At 32.4% G+C, this 20,987-nt stretch overlaps 4 protein-coding genes across 4 annotated transcripts; 2 read left to right on the top strand and 2 right to left on the bottom strand.

Annotated features, from left to right (window-relative positions):
• The first annotated feature begins 1,640 nt into the window (after nucleotides 1-1,640).
• Nucleotides 1,641-5,412, top strand: LOC123899339 (proteasome subunit beta type-1-like). Its single transcript, XM_045950451.1, has 8 exons — nucleotides 1,641-1,771; nucleotides 2,667-2,724; nucleotides 2,813-2,920; nucleotides 3,129-3,210; nucleotides 4,474-4,603; nucleotides 4,687-4,829; nucleotides 4,919-5,005; nucleotides 5,151-5,412. Exons 2-8 carry the CDS (start codon nucleotides 2,678-2,680, stop codon nucleotides 5,223-5,225), a joined length of 672 nt encoding a protein of 223 aa, XP_045806407.1. The 5' UTR covers nucleotides 1,641-1,771; nucleotides 2,667-2,677; the 3' UTR covers nucleotides 5,226-5,412.
• A 905-nt stretch (nucleotides 5,413-6,317) lies between these two features.
• On the bottom strand, nucleotides 6,318-9,407 carry LOC123898434 (1-acyl-sn-glycerol-3-phosphate acyltransferase 3-like). Its single transcript, XM_045949378.1, has 11 exons — nucleotides 9,182-9,407; nucleotides 8,728-8,850; nucleotides 8,573-8,612; nucleotides 8,381-8,454; nucleotides 8,194-8,253; nucleotides 7,987-8,064; nucleotides 7,714-7,872; nucleotides 7,352-7,477; nucleotides 7,176-7,268; nucleotides 6,832-6,918; nucleotides 6,318-6,716 (listed from the first exon to the last, which is right to left on the bottom strand). The coding sequence occupies exons 1-11, from the start codon at nucleotides 9,260-9,262 to the stop codon at nucleotides 6,456-6,458; spliced, it is 1,182 nt and encodes a 393-aa protein (XP_045805334.1). The 5' UTR covers nucleotides 9,263-9,407; the 3' UTR covers nucleotides 6,318-6,455.
• A 1,102-nt stretch (nucleotides 9,408-10,509) lies between these two features.
• LOC123898403 (polyadenylate-binding protein RBP47B'-like) lies at nucleotides 10,510-15,016 on the top strand. Its single transcript, XM_045949338.1, has 7 exons — nucleotides 10,510-11,274; nucleotides 12,791-12,864; nucleotides 12,950-13,080; nucleotides 13,317-13,413; nucleotides 14,131-14,292; nucleotides 14,375-14,469; nucleotides 14,570-15,016. Exons 1-7 carry the CDS (start codon nucleotides 10,635-10,637, stop codon nucleotides 14,664-14,666), a joined length of 1,296 nt encoding a protein of 431 aa, XP_045805294.1. The 5' UTR covers nucleotides 10,510-10,634; the 3' UTR covers nucleotides 14,667-15,016.
• A 50-nt stretch (nucleotides 15,017-15,066) lies between these two features.
• LOC123898402 (aldehyde dehydrogenase family 3 member F1-like) lies at nucleotides 15,067-20,987 on the bottom strand. The gene is made up of 10 exons (XM_045949337.1): nucleotides 20,689-20,987; nucleotides 20,480-20,548; nucleotides 19,902-19,998; nucleotides 19,076-19,282; nucleotides 18,247-18,371; nucleotides 16,811-16,915; nucleotides 16,416-16,588; nucleotides 16,101-16,191; nucleotides 15,650-15,799; nucleotides 15,067-15,487 (listed from the first exon to the last, which is right to left on the bottom strand). Exons 1-10 carry the CDS (start codon nucleotides 20,893-20,895, stop codon nucleotides 15,221-15,223), a joined length of 1,491 nt encoding a protein of 496 aa, XP_045805293.1. The 5' UTR covers nucleotides 20,896-20,987; the 3' UTR covers nucleotides 15,067-15,220.

Here is a 20,987-nt window from a genome sequence, read left to right as displayed (position 1 = left end):
AAATGGCGTCGTACCCACCTCAGATTTCTCCTTTATTACTTCTTCGTCTCTGCTTGAGATTTATCCGTTTAATCTCGTACCAAAATACCCCTGATTTAAAGATCAAATCTTTTTCTCCTTTTTGTACCAATTTTTCTCGTAATCAATATGGGAAATGAAATTTGAGAATCACAGATCAGATGGGCGAAAAAAAATTGGGAAGGGTAATCTGAGTTGACCCAAAACTTAAATACGGAGTTTTGACCCAAAATTTTTGGTGGATGGGGGGACGGAACTAGCTATATAGCAAAATGGGCGGTCGTTTTTTTTTCAAAAATTATAAGTGAAAAATCATTTTCAATAGAGTTTAATTGTTGTGCACCGTCGGTGTAAAATTTTTTTACACATACATCCAATGACGCGTTGCCACATCATTTAATGAATGTGACACATCATGTGTTTTTAACTACCATACATGATGTGTCGGTATCTTATTGGACGCATGTGCAAAATAACTTTACACCGATGATGCATATAAATTAAATTCTTTTCAATAATGTTTTTTTCCTTAAATTTTATAAAATTAAATGCAAATTACATTTAATTTTTTTCTTTCGCTTCTCTTTTCTTAATAAATAACAATCAATAAAAATTGTTTTTACATCTTTCTATGCAATTTATTCAAGAAAAACTCACAAAAACATATTTCTAATTATCATGTTTTACTTTTGGTTAATATAAGTGTAATTTTTATTTTTTCACTTATAATTTGGGACGGATGGAGTAATGTTTTATACTCCACACTATGTATACAATGTTCGCCCCTATAGATTTTTTTTTTTTTTTGGTACATGCCCTTATAGATTTTATATGAAACACATCTCTCAAACTAATGCTGTAATATTTATTTCACAATGGCTCCACTGTTTAAGTAAAGCATATTTGAGTTAAAAAATATCAACCGTAAAAAAAAAAGTTAAAAAATATCAAGACAAGCTAAAATCATCTGACAATTGTGCCAAAAAAAAAAACCATCTGACAATAATATATTGAAATACAAATACGGACCGTTAATTTTATTTTGTTTAATTGCTAGCCTCACCTATTATAAACGTAAAAAAAATAGACAATTTGGTATTTGAATTTTGGACCCTTTAATAATATTTTTATTAGTAGTTATTAATTGAGCTACTTTTACGATATCAAATAATATTTTAAGGTGGATTTTTGCATTGTATGGGTGAGAGTCGGGGTTCGAACTCCGGACATTTTATTTATTAATCTTTAAGGTGAATTTTCTAGTCATTAAACAACTTGACAAAAAAACTTTTTTTAATTTAGTAAAAATCAATTTTTGTAATACAAAAATTGAGTGTTGACCGGTTTTATTCTCTCATTAAACTAAATTTTACACAATTTTAATAGTAGAAGTTTTTTTTTTGACACAAATTTTAATAGTAAAAGTTTGTTACCGTTGATCGATATTATTTGTCACGTGTTATATTTTCGCCACCCACAGTTAGTTTTTCTATTTCCGTCACGGGGGGAGGGTGCGGGGTGCGTGTTTAGAACATACGGAGTGAGGGAAAAGTAGCTGTCAAATATCGGACCCATACAAAAAAGACGGCCCAACAAAGACTCCTTGCCCGTCACTCCAAAAAAAAAAAAAAAGTTAAATTTAAAACAAAAATACAGTAAAACAAAAAGAAAGGAAACGAACGCGAGTAAGAAACAAACGTAAAGTGGAAATCGGAACTTGAGAGAAACGAAACCCTAAATTTTCTCCGACACGGTGAGTCTTTCTCCTTCGTTCTCCGTTTTCCAATCACAGATTGTTCGTTCTAGCTGATTTGTATTGTTTCACGAACGAATTGCGATCCTTCTGTTTCGATTTTTGTATATTTTTTGAGTTCCGATCCCTCTAACATTGTGTATTTTTTATGCGTTGATTCTGATTTTGTGCTGTCTCGATTCTATGTTCAGTGGTGAATTGATGAATTTGGGGGTTTTAATGGGGATGAACAGTAGGACTGGTTTTTGGGGAAGGAGCTAGGTTTTCTCAGGTGAGTGAGTGACTATGGAGGTCATAGATCGTGAATTGGAGAGAGTGTGATTTTTATTTTGGGGTTTTATTCGTCGCGGCTTGGGTGTTAGAGATGATTGCAGTTTTTTTGTGTAGTTCTCCTTGGATACTAGTCTCTTCTTATTGTTGATTGATTGATTAGGCTAGTTTGATTCTATTGTTTGGTTTAGTTGGTTAGTTAGTTTAGTTAGTTAGTTAGTTAGTTTATTTGGTCCGAGTTATTAAGTTCATTCGTATGGCTAAGTTTATTTGGGGGGTAAGTGCTAAGTTAATTCGTATTGCTAAGTTTGTATTTTTTTCCTTTCAATTATATTATGGTTTGTGATAGATGCAGCAGAGATATAGTTCTAGGTTTGTTGTTGTTGTTGCAATTTGTCAACATTTTTTAAGGTGAACCGATCACCCAAACCAACCTGTATTTCGTGGGGTTAGTTTGGTACAGGTCTATTTACAAAATTTGTGTAAAACCAGACCTGAATCAGCCCGTAGATATTCGATTGGTTTGGATTTTTTTCCCATTAAAAACATCTCGTTACACCCCTATGTACCCTCTTCATGACACTCTTTTTCATCTTGTTAACATTTTTGGTGTTGTGTTTTCCAGTCCCAATTACCATGACAAAACAACATGCTAACTGGTCTCCATATGACAACAATGGAGGGTAATCTCTCTCTCTCTCTCTCTCTCTCTCAGTTTAATCAACTACTTTTTAACTATTTTTTTGATATGATTATTGTTATTATTTGTAGATCTTGTGTTGCAATTGCCGGATCGGATTACTGTGTGATTGCAGCAGATACGAGGATGTCCACTGGTTACAACATCCTTACTCGTGATTATTCTAAAATCTCCCACTTGTATGCTATTTCTAGCCCTACAATTTTAGTTTATTTTAAATTTTTCTGAAACCTAATTTTTTTTTTTTTTTAATTATTATTGAAAAAGTTGAGTGGTGTTAATTTCTTAATCATAGCATTAGACAAAGGACACTCTTTATAGTTGTGTTAATGTTGTTGAAGGATGTTAGGTCTAATCTAGGTTTTTGGGTGTTGTATTTCATGACAGAGCCGAGAAATGTGTGATGGCTTCTTCTGGTTTTCAAGCTGATGTGAAGGCTTTGCAGAAGGTTTTGTCAGCTAGGCATTTGGTGAGTAACAGCAAAATAGATAATACTATTTAGATTGTAAACTTTTCAGGATGACATAGGAAGTGAGAAACTTTGGTCTTTCTTTTATTTCTTTGTGTTTTTGTTGTGTATTTATGCTTCATATGTTGATTACTGCTTGGAAATTTTTCTTGTTAAGTTAGGAAGTTTGAAATAGAACTTTGCCCGGTTCCATATTCTTTTTAACCTTCCTATTTTTAACACAATTGATTTAGAACTACAGAAGAACAAACCTAGAGACTAGAGCACTCCTCCAGGGTTAACTGTTCCTTTGATTTGGCTTTAAATATATTATAATAAACTAAAAACTCAATATTCTTACTTTTTAGTCACAAAACTGGCGGGTGTTGAATATATTGCATTGATGGTTTATTATAGACGCCCATGGTAACCAGAAACCTTAATATTATAGCCCTATAGTTTAACTATAACCAAGTCTTTTCTCAGTATTTAAAGTTAGTTACATTGATTAATTGACACCAATCATGACACAATGCATTAAATATTAAGGATTGAGATTGACCATTCACCTGTATATTTATTTTATTGTAACGGTCTATCATTTTCTTTGGTCTCCTTTTAGCAATAATTATTGGCCTATTATGGTCAACCCTGATTTGAAGTGTTTTTATGAGTTTCTGTTCTGCACACATGCCCAAACTCCTTGCCATCTTATCTATATAGAAGTTACCCCAACTTTATAGAAATTTATATTCCTAATTTTATTTTGCATAATCATCATCTGTTGTAGGATTTGTATTATTATCATTTTTTTGACAGAGTTTTGTTCTTATTTCAACATTTAATCGAATATCCAAAATTGTAAAGAAAAAATTATGAGGAATGTGATAAGCAGGATTGGGGGGAAAGTAAAACTGGCTAAGGCTTTGTTTGCGAGTTTGGAGGAGAGGTTGAGAAGTAGAGGGGAATATAGAGAAATCTTTAACATTTTTTGAATGAAAGAGTGTTTTTATAGAGAATGATAAATAAAAGTTTTATATTGTGCTTGATTGATTCGATGATATTAATTGCATTGCATCAATTATTAAAGCTTCTAGTCTTTTTATCTATGTATTTTACCTGATTAATTGTGTTAGATGTTGGTTAGAAATTTGGTTAAATTGTGGTGCCTGATTGATTAAACAAATTTTATTGTACCTTTTGTGGCTCTCTTGTTTTTAATATTACCTTAGCAACACATGGAAACTTCTGGTTGAAATGACACTATATTGATTCTGAATGCAGACATATCAGCACCAACACAACAAGCAAATGAGCTGCCCTGCAATGGCTCAGTTGCTTTCAAACACGCTTTATTACAAACGCTTCTTTCCCTATTATTCTTTCAATGTGTTGGGGGGCCTTGACAGTGAAGGTACCCTCTTTCTAGCTTTCTGTTCTTGTTCATGTCCCATTTTTGTAATTGCTCACTCAGACTTCTACTTCAACCTTGAATAGGAAAGGGATGTGTCTTCACATATGATGCTGTTGGTTCCTACGAGAGAGTGGGATATAGCTCTCAGGGTTCAGGATCCACTCTCATTATGCCTTTTCTTGATAACCAACTGAAGTCCCCCAGCCCACTTCTCTTACCTGCCCAGGTGAAATTCTTGTGTTTTTATTGAAATATTTTATGCTTCAAATTGTGTTTAAGTTTTAACACCTCTGCATAAAATATGATTGATTGCAGGACGCTGTTACTCCACTGTCCGAAGCAGAAGCAGTTGATCTGGTCAAAACTGTTTTTGCATCTGCTACCGAGAGAGATATATACACTGTAAGTTTGTTACATATGGAAATGGATTGTCTGCCATCACACATTCACACAAGGATTATTTCGAATGCAGAAAATTGAGTCCTTTTACATTGTCATTTTATATTACGTCAAGCTTTGAACTTACTTTGGGTGTATGTTTTTACAGGGGGATAAGGTTGAAATTGTCATCCTAAACTCCACTGGTATTCATCGCGAGTTCATGGAACTAAGGAAGGATTGATGCTGTTGCACATGAATTTATGTTCATGATAGACTTGTACTGAGAATGTTTGGAATGCTCCTAAATTATGAATGTGGTCTAGGGTTTTTCCCGCAAAATTGAGAAATGCTTTCCAATTTGAACTATTGCTAGTCTGCTCACATTGTAACTAGACTGTGCTTTTACTTTATATATTTGCATTGGATTATATCTGATCTCATTTCTTAGCTTTATTCCATTCTATTGTGTTAAGAAATGAATAGCCTAAAAAAATTGGTTTTATGTTAATTGTATCCCAAAAGAAATCAACTTCAGCTCTGCAATAGTGTGTGTAATTAGACATGGTAAAGGATAACTATACCATACCATCCTTAATATGCAATGGGGAGTGATACCAACACTTTGACATTTGGTAAAAAAAAAAGCACTTTGACATTTTTAACAACACTGCTATGCGAATCTCAAATTCATAAGTGACCATATTACAAATGGTTGTATAACAAAATGTGGCCAACTGTGCAATGTGGGATTTGCTAAACATCCATTATCAACACAATTTCTACCATTTAATTTGATGATGGGTAGTCAAATCACTATAGGCAGAGGAAATCTTAGAAAAACTATATAAAAAAACTATTAAAAAAGTAAATAAATATTGATGAGTTGGACAGAGATAGGTTAGAATATTATGAAATGTAGCTGACCTATGTTGTGAGAAAAGTATTGGTTGTTTTATATACCATTTAGTTTGGAATTTGCTAAATATCTATATCTATTATTATGAACAAATTTTGATTAACTGCTGAAGTGATTACTGCTCATTGAGTATTACAAAATATACGTGGTTCATCACATTGTATTTCTGTACTAAACACAAAGGATATAAATGAAAAAGTGACCAATGATAAACTTTCATCTATATTAATTTGTGCCAGCTTATTCTTTTCCTGCAAAATATAATTTTCCTCGGTTTATTTGAGAGAAAAGAAAACAAAAATGGCCAAGTACATTTTACTTTTAGATGTTATTGTATATGGTAAAATAACAAGTTATTTATTCCTATCACCAAAAGAATTGTTAATTCTAATTTTTAAATTCCAATTGTTAATCCAAAAGTAATAGACGTAGGCTAGAAGAAAATAACTGGTTGGAGCCTGAAGTATAAATGACAACATTTTACTTTACACATCCAGAAAGGAAAAAAAAAATTATATACATGTACAATGATGAGACAGAGGAATGTGATTAACACTAAGCTATTGGGACATGTTTGGTAATGTCTGAATGAAGAAGCCTCTGCTTGATGGGGTCTTGTATTGGTAAATTGGTGGATAAATTATTGGATTTAGAATGTTCTGCTTGTGATGCATGTATGAGGATTTCCATAACAATTGTAACAATGACCATGAAAATCACTGTAAAAAAGATGCCATGCCATGTGGATAGTAGTGAAGACCATTGGAAGAATTTAACAAGAAGAAAGCCTAGGAAACTTGACCAACAAGCAACAACCTGCAATGGTTCAATTGAAATGAAAATTATTAAAGAGATTATGTATGAATTGGATTTTCACTTTTTGGTAAACATAATTTATCTAAACAAGAAGTAAAAATAGAACCAAACTTACAAATAGTGATCTTTTAGGCCGGCGCATTTCATGAAGTTCTAGCTCGCTGAATATCTCTGTAGTATTATATTGCTCAAGTAAAGCATCCTGATTAATAGTTGAGAAAACATTATTTTGTTTACAAATTTAACTATTACCACATGACACAATTATATGAAAAGCTAAATGGATTTGCATGCATCAATCAGATTAATTTGTACAAAGTGTCTCTAATGTAGAATGTGAGGAGCTAAATGGAGTCATAGCAACAATTATACGAGAAAGTAAAAAAAGAAAACCAATTAACTAACAAATTTTCTACTACCAGAACATGTTTTATATTACTTGTTTGTAGGTAGTAATACCTTGGCAACAAAAGCATCTTTGCACCATTGTGCAATGCCATCTTCTTTTTCGGGAAGTTCCTCTACTCTGTGTCGCTTAAATTGAACCTTCACCTGGAAAAAAAAAGTAGAGGAGCATAAACAACATTGTTTTCACTAATTTAGCTACTGTCAAACAAGGTTTTGAGTTGCCTTACCGAACAAGGAATGCCTTTAAAAATTCTCAACAATGTAGGTGAAGGCTCATTCTTTGGAACTATAAATGTGCAATCATAAATGGCCGGAATATATTTCCTCGTTTCTTTTACAGTTGTCACAAAACCCTGGTGAGAGATAGTCAGCAATATAATATATCAGCTAATAAAACAAAATCAAAGTGTAACTGGAAACTTATGGAGCTAGCCGCGAACATCAATTGTTTAGTTAGTAATTAATCATAATGCTGCTTTCTCCTATATATAATTCTGAGGTTGCAAAAACAACTTTCATGGGCAATTACTTTATTTTAAGTCCTTTAATAGATTATTTTGTAGATCCTAATTATTGATGTTGTTGTCACCTTAGTACGAGGAATCAAAACATTTTTAGGTACTGGCATCCCTCTTGAAATAGCAAACTCTTGAGCTGCTAAAAGTTTCGCGTGTGTAAAGCGAGTTCCTTCAACAAAAAGAGCCACCCAAAACGGCACTGGTTTGTGTTCAAGCTGCTTAAAACCTGACTGCCAACAAAAGTCAAGAGATTTATAAATAAAAAGATGCTGATAATTAAGGAACATCATACTAATAATCACATATATCTAAATTCGTAAAATGATTTGTTTGGATTTATTTACCTTCAATGCTGCTTCATCTTTTTCCCAATTTCTTTCTAGAAATAAAAATTCAGCAAACCACATTGACCAACCTATAACCTGCATAGATTCAATGTTGTTACCGGAACAGATTACAGACCCTTTAATTTAAATTAAAACTTAAAAGACTTATTACAATTAATTCCAAACTTATAAAGAACAAAGAAAGAGGGAATTAGAGAAACTCACAGGCAGGTATTTAACTTCTTTCTTCATCATGGCTACCGTGCTACCAAGGCAACCTGTGCGCTGTCGCAAATGAAATCATATTTGTTCAAATTCAAATATATATAAAAACTAAATTGACTCTGAAATTATTTAACTCTTGCAAATTTGAAGTAAAAGAAATGTCAAAGAATTTTGCATATATAGGCACCTGAGCCAAGACCCATCCAATAAGCCAATCAATGTCACTTCTATGGTTGCAGATCAGAAGTGCATTTTCTTTACCTGAAATTTTCACATACAAAATTTCAAATTTGTGACAGATCTCTTATACTAATCATTTTCAGCAAATATTTGTTTATTTTATAAGAACTTAACAACCAATTAGTTGCTGTCAACTTACCTAATAATTGAAATGTTTCGGAATCTGCATACAGCTCGACCTGCAACACGAATATTCAACTTATTATCCTACATAAATACTACTATATGTTTAATTTGTTGACGAAATTAATACGCAGGAAAAAGAATTAACGTAAAATCGATGAAAGTGTAGACCTTGACGCCTGCCCACCAATCGACCAGAAATATGAGTTCCAACCATAGTGATTCTGTTAGCAATTTGTTTATTCTTCTGTAACAATATTTTGATATTGGACGAACAAACACAAAGAGAATAGCCTGCAAATGAGAGAATCTGTAAAATTAATGGCCATTCTAATTATTTTTGTCCTTTGATAATTCCAATTCAACGATAAACAAGTCAGCGTTGATAAAAAATCGATCAATTTCTACATAGAAACAGAAATATACCACAAATTTGATCATTTGAAGGCAATTGTATATATTATACATGCATATTAATGTTGTTAAATAGCGGCTATAACGGTGCCCTAGGGCTATTTCATGTTTGAACAAATCGCTATAGTTCAACGATACGTTATTCAATACAAAATGTGCAATGAGAATAACAATAAAATGTACATTATGGATTGAATTGAATTAAATGTACCTGAATGAGATTAACAATGAGGCCTGAAAGAATGAAAAGAGTGCCTACAGGAAGAATGACCATTGTAGCTGGGAACGCCATGGTTAATTCCTTAACCTGATATTAATTAAGCTAATTGAGATTTAATAGAAGATGAGAGGATTATCAAATAAAAAAACAAAAAGAGAGAGAGAGAGAGAGAGAGAGAGAGAGAGAGAATGCAAAAGTGTAATTATGAATAATGAGATGTTTGTGATGAAGGAATTATGAATAGCTAGCTGTGCCACGCTGGTTTAAGGAACGGCTAAATAAATTAAGAAGTCATCATAGTAATAGTAATCAAATCAAATAAATAACAAGTCAATAATGTGTCCATGGCTATGCTAAGCAGCGCTTCTTCTCATTCACATGAGCATGTCGGCATGTGCAGTTCAAATTTTTTATTTCTCTAAATTGCACTTTTGACCTTTAAGTTTGAGAAACATGCGATTTTGACCCTCTAATTTTCAAAATAGCACTTCTGACCCCTATCTTTATACGGCTTAGGTGGATGATTGTGATTGATCCACAAATAATAATATTTAATATAAAAAAATCAATAATCACTATTTATAAACCAATCAAAATCTTTCACCTAAACAAATGTACCGGTACATATTCACATAATATGTTTACCGAAGAATTCACCTAACTGGTTATTACTTATTACTCTCTTCTTTCAATTTTTTAACTTTTTTTTATCATTAATGAAGGGTAATTTTGAAAATTAACTCATAATTTTTTTTTCTTTTTTATATAATATTAATTATATTTCTTAATTTGTGTAATAGGTCAACGATACAAACACACTAGCATATTAAAAAAAACATTATTTTTTTTTATTTTTTATTTATCTTGAGAGATAGTCATTATAAAGAATCAATTTTTTTTTGTCAAAAAAAAAAAAAAAACACGTGAAGTGTAACTTAATTTTACACTAACAACCAATAAAAACGGTTTAATATTCCATGTCATATAAAAAAAGTGGAGCTAAATGGCATGATGTGAAGGAAAACATGGTTGTGATTGTTGACAATGTAAAATTATTTTACACTGTCAGTGCATATTCTTTGACAATGTAAAATTTGTCTTGGCCGAAATAAATATGAGAAAAACTGTATATGCATCGACAATGTAAACTAATTTTACACTGTCAATAAATATTAATCGTGTATTCCGTCAAATCATCCTTTACACCCCATTACAATTATATGACATGAAAAAATAGTTGATTTTTATCGGATGTCGGTGTAAAATAAATTTACCACCCGAAGGAGCATATCCATTAAACTCAAAATTTATAAATAATTTTGTATTAGTTCAATTGAAGGTGCACATCAGTGTACAGTTTGTTCACCGCCAACTGCAGCAACCCAAATCCGCCACTGTCGAGAAGAAGAAGAAAAAAGAGACTCTACACTTTGTAACAACAACAATGGCAACAACCTATCACCAACCAGCTTCAATAGAAGAAGTCCGAACCCTATGGATTGGCGATTTACAATACTGGGTAGACGAAAACTACCTCACACACTGTTTCTCCCACACAGGCGAAGTTATCTCAATCAAAATCATCCGTAACAAAATCACCGGTCAACCAGAAGGTTACGGTTTCGTCGAATTCGTATCACACGCCGCCGCAGAAAGAGTTCTTCAAAGTTACAACGGAACTCAAATGCCAGGTACCGAACAAACTTTCCGATTAAATTGGGCTTCATTCGGTATCGGTGAACGCCGTCCCGATGCCGGTCCCGATCATTCGATTTTTGTCGGGGATCTTGCTCCTGATGTAACGGATTATTTACTGCAAGAGACATTTAGGACTCATTATAGTTCTGTTCGTGGCGCGAAAGTTGTTACGGATCCTAATACTGGTAGGAGTAAGGGTTATGGTTTTGTGAAATTTGCTGATGAGAGTGAACGGAATCGAGCTATGTCGGAGATGAATGGTGTTTATTGTTCTACTAGACCGATGAGGATTAGTGCTGCTACGCCTAAGAAGACTACTGCTTATCAGCAGAATCCTTATGCTGCTGTTGCTGCTGCTGTTGTTGCTCCTGCACCTGCTCCTAAAGGTATAGCAAAACCCTACATTTTTTATAATTAGGCTTTGTTTAGATAATTAGATAATATAGTAGGTTTAATTAAGGGTTTTATAGCATAAACCCTAATATGTAAGGTGTTTGACCTTAATGTGTAAGGTGTGTGTATATGTTATTTATTTAATTAAGGCATCACATAAACTCACACACACACACACAACTACGAGGTCGTGGGTTTGAACTGGGTGAAGGTGTTCAGCCTAGCAATATCGGCATTGTCTAGGCTTTACGGAAGTGTGTATGTCATTTCTATAACAAAAGATAAAATAAACTAAAATGTTTTCATGTAAGTTATAAGTTGTTTTTATAAGATATCCTTGAGAGTTTATGAACATGTCATACACTTTTATAAGGGTTTATAACGTAAACCCTTATTATGTAGGGGCATATAAGTTATAGGTCAAACTGTACTTATATAAGGTATAATCTGTTATATATCCTGTAGAGGTTATGTAAATAAGCGGAAAACCACTTATGGACATGTCATAAGCTCTTCCAAACAATCTCATTAGTGTTTATGCTTGTAGATATGTTCAAATAAACCTACACTTTTATAATTAGATTAGGCTCTGTTTGGATATTAAGTTTGATTAAGGGTTTTATAGTAGACCTTTATCATGTAAGAGCTTGTGTGTATATGGTATTTCTATAGCAAAAGATAAAATGAAGTTAAACCGTTTTCATACGCTAACCTGAAGAGCTCATGGACAAGTCGTAAACTGTTTCAATGAGATCACACAAACCGTTTCCAAAACTTAGGTAACCAAATTCCAAAAGGCCCTAATTATCAAAGCAACATGCTTTTCAGCTTTTCTTTGTGACTATAACATTCAACAACAGTCTATTTCGTATGTAGTTTTAGTTCTCTTTCTTTACTGATTTAGAGTGTAAGAAATTGTACATGATTGGTGTCACTAGTTAGTTTGTACTTGTGAATGGGTTTCTGGCTGAAGACTTACATTGTTATGTATAAGCCTGTTTGATTGAAATTTTGGCTGTGCTGTTATTGATGGAATGGTGGTACTAATTGTCGTTGTTGAGATTGTTTAAAATATGATGGAATGGAAAGTGGAGGAATTTATAATTATATTCAATCTCATTCCATCAGGTAACTCTTTATTTCTTCTCCCAATTTTGGGTATAAGATGGAATGAACTTGTTTACTAATCTCCGTACATTTACATTACATTCACTTCTTAAACTATGGAAAGAAAGTTTTTCTCCTTTTCCATTGTAAACATGGGTATGGTAATTATTCCATTCCATCTTTTCTTATTTCACTTATCACTTGATAGTTGATATCCAACCTTAGCCACAGGATTCTAAAATTTTATGCTTTGTCTTTACCAAACCTAGGGCATGCAATCATTAAAAGTTGAAACTAGGACAAAAGCTGCATTGGAAGTTGAAACTTTGATATTTTTTAGTTTTCTGATATTTTGATTTAATACAACTTAGAAGATATACTCATCTGTGTTCTCCTTGGCAGCGATATACCCAGTGCCAGCGTACACCGCCCCAGTGAATACAGTTCCACCAGAATATGACGTAAACAATACTACCGTAAGTCCTGTAGTCCCAAGTCCTAACATTTTTTAAATTTTCATTTCCATTCTCTATGGTTCTCTTACATACTTTATCAATGCAGATTTTTGTCGGTAATTTGGATGTTAATGTCTCAGAGGAGGAGCTGAAGCAAAACTTTCTGCAATTTGGAGAGATTGTTTCTGTCAAAGTACATGCCGGCAAAGCATGTGGTTTTGTTCAATTTGGGGCTAGGTCTTCTTTTCAGTCCCAATCTCTTTTTTAATCATTGAAATCGTTTTGTGAAATCTTTTTAAAATCGAAACTAAAAAGTAATTGACAAGATTTTGATATGTTGCCTTTCAAAGGAAATAAGTTTCACGTGACCCCGTTTCACCATGCATCTTGAGCTCTTTCACGGTCTTTATATTTTCTCCTTAATCCTATTATGTGATTAATCATTTAACCTTTTCCATATCTGATGTCCGTAGAGCATCTGCTGAAGAAGCCATTCAGAAGATGCAGGGAAAGATAATAGGTCAACAAGTGATTCGAGTTTCTTGGGGTAGGCCTCTAACAGCTAGACAGGTATTTTTCCTTTAGAAATGGGCTCATTTCTTGACAAAATGCTTATGCAATAGCCTTGTGCATTTCTGTATATCATTATTCCATTTCATATTCCGAAACTCCTTCTATGTAGATTACAAGTCTTCCAGAATCTAGATTGTTAACATAGCATCCTTACATGGGGGTGTTTTAGTATAATGTTTATTGCACTATTTGTAAATTGCCATGTTTTGATGTAGAAGTTTGTCTATTAGAGATATGTGTGGAACATAAATCTAGATTCTATTAAACAATCCTGAGATTGTGAAGGTTATATATGGTAACATGTGAATGACCAATGTTGGACATTGAGGGAACTTTAAACGGGTTAATTGTAAAAGAATAAAACAGAAAATGATATCTTAGGAGTCATATGTATAGACATCGTTGTTGTGAAGGATTAATAAAAAAGTACTACTGTAACGATGGATCTTACTAGGGAAAGTATTTATTTGGAGGATGTCAAATAGTGTTCCATCAAGTGTTATTGATAATTGGCAATTTAGGCTTGGTCTTGACTCTTGATGTATAATTTGTGTTACCACTACAAACTTCCATCACAATAAAATTTATCTAAATGTTAACAATACTCAAGGTTATATATCAATGATTTTTGATATCTCTGATTAGTTCTATAAGTATCTCATGTTTGGAGTGTTATATTTGCACTAACAAAATTTTGGCCCTAAATGGTTTTAGGACGTACCTGGTGCATGGGGACAACAGGTGGATCAAAGTCAATGGAGTGCATACTATGGGTATGGACAGCCGGGTTATGAAGCTTATGCATATGGGGCTGCTCAGGATCCTTCGATGTATGCTTATGCTGGATACACTGGCTATGCACAATATCCCCAGCAGGTAAGTCATTTAATATTAAATTTACTTATTGCATTGGTTCCTATTGAAGGGAATAACTTAATTGGACTACTCATGCTCATAGGTTGAAGGTGCGCAAGACGCATCAGCCATGTCTGTGCCTACCATGGAACAAAGGGAGGAGCTGTATGATCCTCTGGCAATGCCTGATGTTGATAAGTAATTTTTCCCACTGTCTTTTTTTTAACATGGGAGATAAACAACTGAATACTGCATATTGACTTGTGTATTTCTGACATATCCTCGATTGCTTTGCTAGGTTAAATGCTGCATATCTCTCAGTACATGGAAATGCCATTTTAGGGCGGTCCCTCTGGCACAAAAGTCATTCCTCATCCTTACAACAACAAGCTTAGGATCTCTATTTGTATTTGTACTGCTTGGTTTTTTGTTTCAATATATTCTGCAAATACAACAATATATTAAGTCGGCGTAGGTTTAAATTCCTGTTATTTGAGCCATTCCCAATGCTTTTCTCACGTGGCGGTTGGCTGGTGTAAAGATATGAATGACAAACTAGCATATCAGTAGACAGTAGTCTTTAATCAGATTGATCCATTGATTGTTTTTGTGATTTCGACCGTTAGATAAAGGAATCTCATACTAAGGGATGAAGATTATCGTTTGATAGAGAAATTTCAACCTCCATTATGAATTGATATTAGTGTTTTATAGTATTGGTTGTGGTGTGTTTTCATGTGGTGTACATTTTTGTGTGGCTAGTTTCTTTCTGAGATCTCATTATTGTACATTATCAAAGAAAAAATACACTTGAATTTATTTATTTATTAATAGCATAAATATCATCATAACTCATAAGTCTAGAAATACATAATAACTTGATCCAGCTATCCTTATTGGATGATCCTTGTTAAAATAAATAGGGAAGTGATTATGAAACTTTTGGCAATCAATTACAAGCCATATATAATGAGCGTTTTGATCTCTTTAAGCCAAGTAAGACAAGAAGCATTCCAATGTAGTTTAAATTGTAAGCTTCTTCAAGTAGTTGGAACTTGTTAAGATTCCATGGAGGAAACCTGAACCAAAAATCAGTGTAGTAACTTCTTCTAGCCACAGCCTTATGGTGACTGAATGTGTCAAAGGAGAACTTCCCATGATACTTGCCAAATCCACTGTCACCAATTCCTCCAAATGGGAGGGTATCTGCTACATACTACACAAGAAAAAAAGAAAAAAAAAACTAGTTGTCTTTCATAATAAGGAATTAGGCGCTCTTTGTATGTATAAGCTAGCTGAGATCAGATAAACTAGTTCATAACTGATAGTGGATAAGCTAACATATTAAATTTGAAGTGTTTGGTAAAATTGAGAATACCTGTAGAATTGCATCATTAAAAACAATACTCCCAGATGATGTTTCTGATAGCATTCTTCTCTGAAGAGTTTGGTTTTTCGTGAAGGCGTAAATTGCTAGAGGTTTACCCTTTGAGTTTATGAACTGAATACCGTCTTCAATCTTTTCCAGCTGCAAAAAACCATGAAAATAAACAATTGAAACTAAACTTGGTTAACAATACGCAAATGAGTCACTTGCCACTTTCCAAAACTATTAATTAAAAGTACTAAAAATAAGAAGAACACTCTGGTACACATCTTAATTGAATGTATATCGGTAGATAATTCTAATAAGTTCATAAATAGTGTTTTTCTCCAAATTTTATGCCCTCTAAATTCATTGCTTAAATAGCTAGGAAGGTATTTTTGAAATTTCTAGAGACGAACAAGAACATCCAAAAAACGCGAAAAGAAGAAGTATTTTATCTTACTGTGATTATGGGAAGTAGGGGCCCAAAGATTTCTTCTGTCATGATTGCTGATTCAAGTGGTGGATCCAGTAATATTGTTGGTTCCATAAATCTACATAATATTTTAGGGCAACACACTTTTGATCAGAAAGATAATTATGTAATAAGGCAAACTTTTGTTCATTTTGAATTATTATTATTATTATTATTATTATTATTATTATTATTTTCGATTTTTACAACTTTTTGTCATTTTTAAAATTTCTCAAAATGATTAATTTGTTTTCAAAATTTGTAAAAGAAAATGGTGGGGAAAGAGAAGAGAGTATCAATTACAAGTCATCTTCGTCCATAGAACCACCAAAAACCACTGATTCTTTGACCTTAGGTTCATTGAGAAGACTCTTGATTCTGTTGCAATGTTTTCTATTAACAATCCTTCCAATGGTGTTGGATGCTTTTGGGTTATCTCCAAACATTTTCTGAATGTTTTCCTTCAATAATTCCACCTAAAAAAGAAAAAAAAAATTCATGCTTCAAAATCAAAGTAACATACAACAAGACAATACTATCTTCGGTCATTTTTATAAGAAATAACTAGGTCAACAGAAGTTAATGTATTTGGTTCATAATAAATTCAAATATATTAACTTATTTTGATTAAGTTGTCGCTTATAAAAAGAACTGGAGAGAGAGTAAAAAACTTGAGAAAAAAAGTTCTTGCTCTGTACCAATGTGGAACTGAAACTCTTTTCTACAAGGACATAATCGATTGCTATGCATGCTTGTCCTGCACAAGACCCGTACTTTGCAAGCAATATTCGTTTCACAGCCATCTTATTGTTCAATAAAAAAGAATAATCTAATAAGCAATTTGTTATTATGACTAGTTTATACTAATCTAAAAGAGAAATAAAAAAGAAAATAATTTCGTCTCTTGAAATTAAATGACCAGAAGAATCTTGCCACTGAACCGACAATTCACTTACATATATATATAAATTTCTTTGACACACACTTACATATATATATACTAGATTTCCGACCCGTGCAACGCACGGGCAAGCATTTGTTATATATTTTAATTGTTAGTACTGTGGTAAATAATTAGGCATAATATTAATATATCAGACATTGACCTAAAAATAATTGAATAATACGAAATAGTACAATAATAATGACATAGGTCAATCAATAATAACTATTTTTGTCCTTTATTATAATTTGATATTTTTGTTTTGTCCCCATAACAGTATATCTTCCAAAGTTTCAACAATGTGTGTTTGATTTCACAAAAAATAAGGGATTGTACATGACAACTTCAATTGTACTGTGTTTGATTTCAAAACTGTTCTTAGGACTGCACAAATTGAGGACTAAGGGACGGGACAAAAACATAAATTCTTGTTCTCACTGAACCATGCATGGTATAATTTTTTGTCCTCTTTACCAGTTGTCTAAAATACCAAAATAATCTTTTATCTACCAAACATCGTACAAAGACAAATTTTGTTTAATATCTTAAACTTTGTTGCGTACTGTTTATGTCTTATATTGACCTGTACTATTTTGTCCGGTACTCATACTTTACGGATTAAATTGCAGATTATGTTAAATCATTAATCTTCTTTCAACCTTATTCTTTATGAATAGTCTTAGCAATTATCTTCAATCCATCTTGTTTTAGGTTAGTCTTGTTCCATCATATATAAATGTTGAACTGTTTCATAATTTAATTTTATCATTTTACATCTTATTAATTGATAATAGTAGAATATTCAATTTTTTTCTACCAAAAAAAAAAGAATATTCAATTTTTTTATTCTCTTTGTCTCCTTGTCAATGTTGCGGTTTCATATCATTTCACATATTATATATAAGGTGCTAGTTCACCAGTAATAGTTTAATCTTATAATCTTAATAAATAAAGTTATAAAATTTTAGTGTCATTTTAATTAATAATACTTTCGGTCATTTCTCAGATTCATGAATCATGTATGCTAAGTAAATTTGAGTGTACGTTTGGATATGTCAGCATCACGGTGATCCATCGTAATTTTCTAAAAACTACACTCTGTAATTTCTATAAAATCACGGCGAGTCATTGTGATTCTGACATATGAATGAACATTTACCTCTCTGTCCCAAGAAGTTGAAAGTGAATTACCTCTCTATCCCAAGAAGTTGAAAGTGAATCAAGCAGTGCTGGACATTTTCCACCTAACTCCAAAGTTACAGGAGTCAGATGCTCCACTGCTGCAGACATAACAATCCTCCCCACTCGTGCACTTCCTAAAATTTTGGATCACAAATTCAAAAAATATTACATCATTGGTTATTACTACAATCAAGACTTTTAGCAACAGTCTACAACTGTAGTTGTAGCGTAACATCAACATTTTTTATGCTTCCGTTGCTACATTGTAATTGCAACAGCATTGGCCTTATTTAACTGCAATTTTTCATAATATCAAAGATACCACCATAACATTAAGATATTTAATTTAAGTGGTTAATCAACTTCCCATAGGACGAATTGTTTGGGAAAACCTGAGTTTGATTTTTCGAGAGAACAAATTTTGACCAGGCTCCCTAGAAACCAGATGGTTAATACCCAAATAAAAAAGCTGGTTGCAATTTAAAACCTTGAGACAAGGATTCGGGCGCATTAAATGTGTGACACATTAATTAATTTTAGTCGTCTGATCTCATATCAATAGCGTCGATTATTTCAAGGCGATTTGATAAAAGCAGTATATAAGTTGGCCGAAATCAAATTAATTGTCGAGATTGATTAATGCGGTATATATTTTTTAATGCAGGGAATGCGGATCCGAGCCAATGACCTATGGTGATATGAGATAAAAAAATTAAACCAAGAAAATGAAAACCATAAATACATCAACTTTTTTTAACCAATTTTTCCTTATATCTCGGGACGGATGAAGTATTTATGATGATGGTATTAAAAGTGCAAAAATTAAATAAAGGTTGACCTGTGAAGAAAATCTTGTCCCATTTTTTATGTAGGAGTTGCTCTCCCACCTCTGGTCCACCTTCAATGACCTTAATGCCATTAATGTCCAAATAATTTGGTAGAACAGTGCCTAGAAGTGAAGATGAAAAAGGGGCCATCTCTGAAGGCTTTAGAACTACAATGTTTCCAGCAGCTACAGCTCCAATTAATGGCTCCAAGGACACTCCTGTAATAGAAGTATAGACCAATCAAAAGTCATAACTATGATATGGTTACCAAAAGGCTCAACATTGAAATTTTGTTTTATTTTGTAGATTATCTTATATATAAAATAAAAATTGGAGAATGAAAAAATTATTAGTATTAAACTATTAATTAAAAGACACTAATAGTCTTTTCACAGCCGTGAAAATTTGAACTTAGTATCTTAAAATAAAATTAAAAAGTCAAACTTTTACTACTGAGTGAAGACACGTTCAATCACATCTTTGTCAAATAGTATATGTTTGGATTTCAATCACATAAGCTAGCTTAAAGAGTGAGGGTTTCCAAACACGTTTATACACTCAACAGTTCAGGAACATGAGCAATATGTGGGACTTCAGACAACTTCAACATACTTAACTAGACTCTCATACCATGTTAAATATATTTGGATCCTCAAAAGCTAGCTCAAAGGGTAAGGGTGTCAAATACATTTATACACTTAAAAGCCCAATAACCTAAGCAATGTTAGACTTCAAACAACTTCAACAATCTCAAGAACCAATGTAATTTGATTAATTTCATGTCTAAATTTGTTACACTAACGGTCATAGACATTAATTTATTATATTTTTACTCACCAAACGGAAAATTCCATGATGAGATTATGAGAACTAGACCAAGAGGCTCAGCAACAATTTCTGCACTTGAAAGCAATGCTATTTGTGGCAGTTTAGCCTGTTATGTTAAAAATAATATTAAAGCATAGTTATGGAATTCTTTAATTTCATGTAAGAAATATATATGTAATTGATCTTCTTTAAAATAAAGTAAACACATTATACCAAAAAAAAAAAAAAAAAAAAAAAAAAAAAAAATAAAGTAAACACATAATAGAAATTAAGTTATAACATTCTTGTAAAAATAAATTATAATATATATATATATATATATATATATATATATATATATATATATATATATATATATATATATATATATATATATGCAATTTTGAAACTAAAAAAGACATTTTTTCTTTGTTTAGCATGTGTTGCACATATCATCATATATACAAGCTAAAATCCGGATTCGTGGTGAAAATAATTTTTGGCCAAATTTTATTTATCTCGCAGTTGAACTCTGAATTATCAAGACTCTTTCTCCTAAAAATTAACCAGAGGGTTAATGATAAAAAAAAACATAAGTACAAGCTCACCTCTTTGCCAGACATCCATTTTCTGAAGGATTTTATTGCCAAATCTATGGATCTCTTTAAAATTCCAACCTGCATGCAAGTCCACATGAATTAACTAAGAAAACCAAATTAAACAAATTAATTAATATCCATATACGCAATATTAATATTAATATTTGTTATATATATAACTTTAATATATAGGAAGTATAGTAGTATATGAAACACACCTCATCTCTAAAAGCCTCAACATGATGCTTCCCTAAATCCTTCTTAAGGGACTTCAAGATATTCTCCTCATTTTCTATGACAAAGTTACGCAACCCTTTTAGTTGTGATTCTCTCCATGACGCTTCTTTTGTTTTTCCACTCTCATAATACTTCCTCATGTTATTTAGATCGTTCTCCAAATTAGTTTCCAGTGAAAAGAACTCCATGTCACCAATATAGAGCCTGATATATGCACCAAAACTCCGCAACTACTAATACTATATATATACTCCGTCTCATATTAACAAAACTAAAATAT

This window comes from Trifolium pratense, linkage group LG7 (assembly GCF_020283565.1).
Source record: "Trifolium pratense cultivar HEN17-A07 linkage group LG7, ARS_RC_1.1, whole genome shotgun sequence".
NCBI classification, from domain to species: domain Eukaryota; kingdom Viridiplantae; phylum Streptophyta; class Magnoliopsida; order Fabales; family Fabaceae; genus Trifolium; species Trifolium pratense.
The sequence above is the reverse complement of the archived record's forward strand: the minus strand, read 5'-3'. Positions and strand labels throughout refer to the sequence as shown.

Bases quoted from the DNA above. Each gene is read 5' to 3' on its own strand.
- LOC123899339 (XM_045950451.1), top strand. From the start codon at position 2,678: ATGACAAAACAACATGCTAACTGGTCTCCATATGACAACAATGGAGG. The intron at 2,921-3,128 runs GTATGCTATTTC...ATTTCATGACAG, and splicing joins TATTCTAAAATCTCCCACTT to AGCCGAGAAATGTGTGATGG. The intron at 4,830-4,918 runs GTGAAATTCTTG...GATTGATTGCAG, and splicing joins CACTTCTCTTACCTGCCCAG to GACGCTGTTACTCCACTGTC.
- LOC123898434 (XM_045949378.1), bottom strand. From the start codon at position 9,262: ATGGCGTTCCCAGCTACAATGGTCATTCTTCCTGTAGGCACTCTTTTC. The intron at 8,254-8,380 runs GTGCCTATATAT...CATTTGCGACAG, and splicing joins TTGGATGGGTCTTGGCTCAG to CGCACAGGTTGCCTTGGTAG. The intron at 7,873-7,986 runs GTAAATAAATCC...TTTTGTTGGCAG, and splicing joins AAGATGAAGCAGCATTGAAG to TCAGGTTTTAAGCAGCTTGA.
- LOC123898403 (XM_045949338.1), top strand. From the start codon at position 10,635: ATGGCAACAACCTATCACCAACCAGCTTCAATAGAAGAAGTCCGAACC. The intron at 12,865-12,949 runs GTAAGTCCTGTA...TTATCAATGCAG, and splicing joins ATGACGTAAACAATACTACC to ATTTTTGTCGGTAATTTGGA. The intron at 13,414-14,130 runs GTATTTTTCCTT...AAATGGTTTTAG, and splicing joins GGCCTCTAACAGCTAGACAG to GACGTACCTGGTGCATGGGG.
- LOC123898402 (XM_045949337.1), bottom strand. From the start codon at position 20,895: ATGGAGTTCTTTTCACTGGAAACTAATTTGGAGAACGATCTAAATAAC. The intron at 19,283-19,901 runs GTGAGTAAAAAT...CTTCTATTACAG, and splicing joins ATCATGGAATTTTCCGTTTG to GAGTGTCCTTGGAGCCATTA. The intron at 15,800-16,100 runs GTAAGATAAAAT...GGTTTTTTGCAG, and splicing joins CCCTACTTCCCATAATCACA to CTGGAAAAGATTGAAGACGG.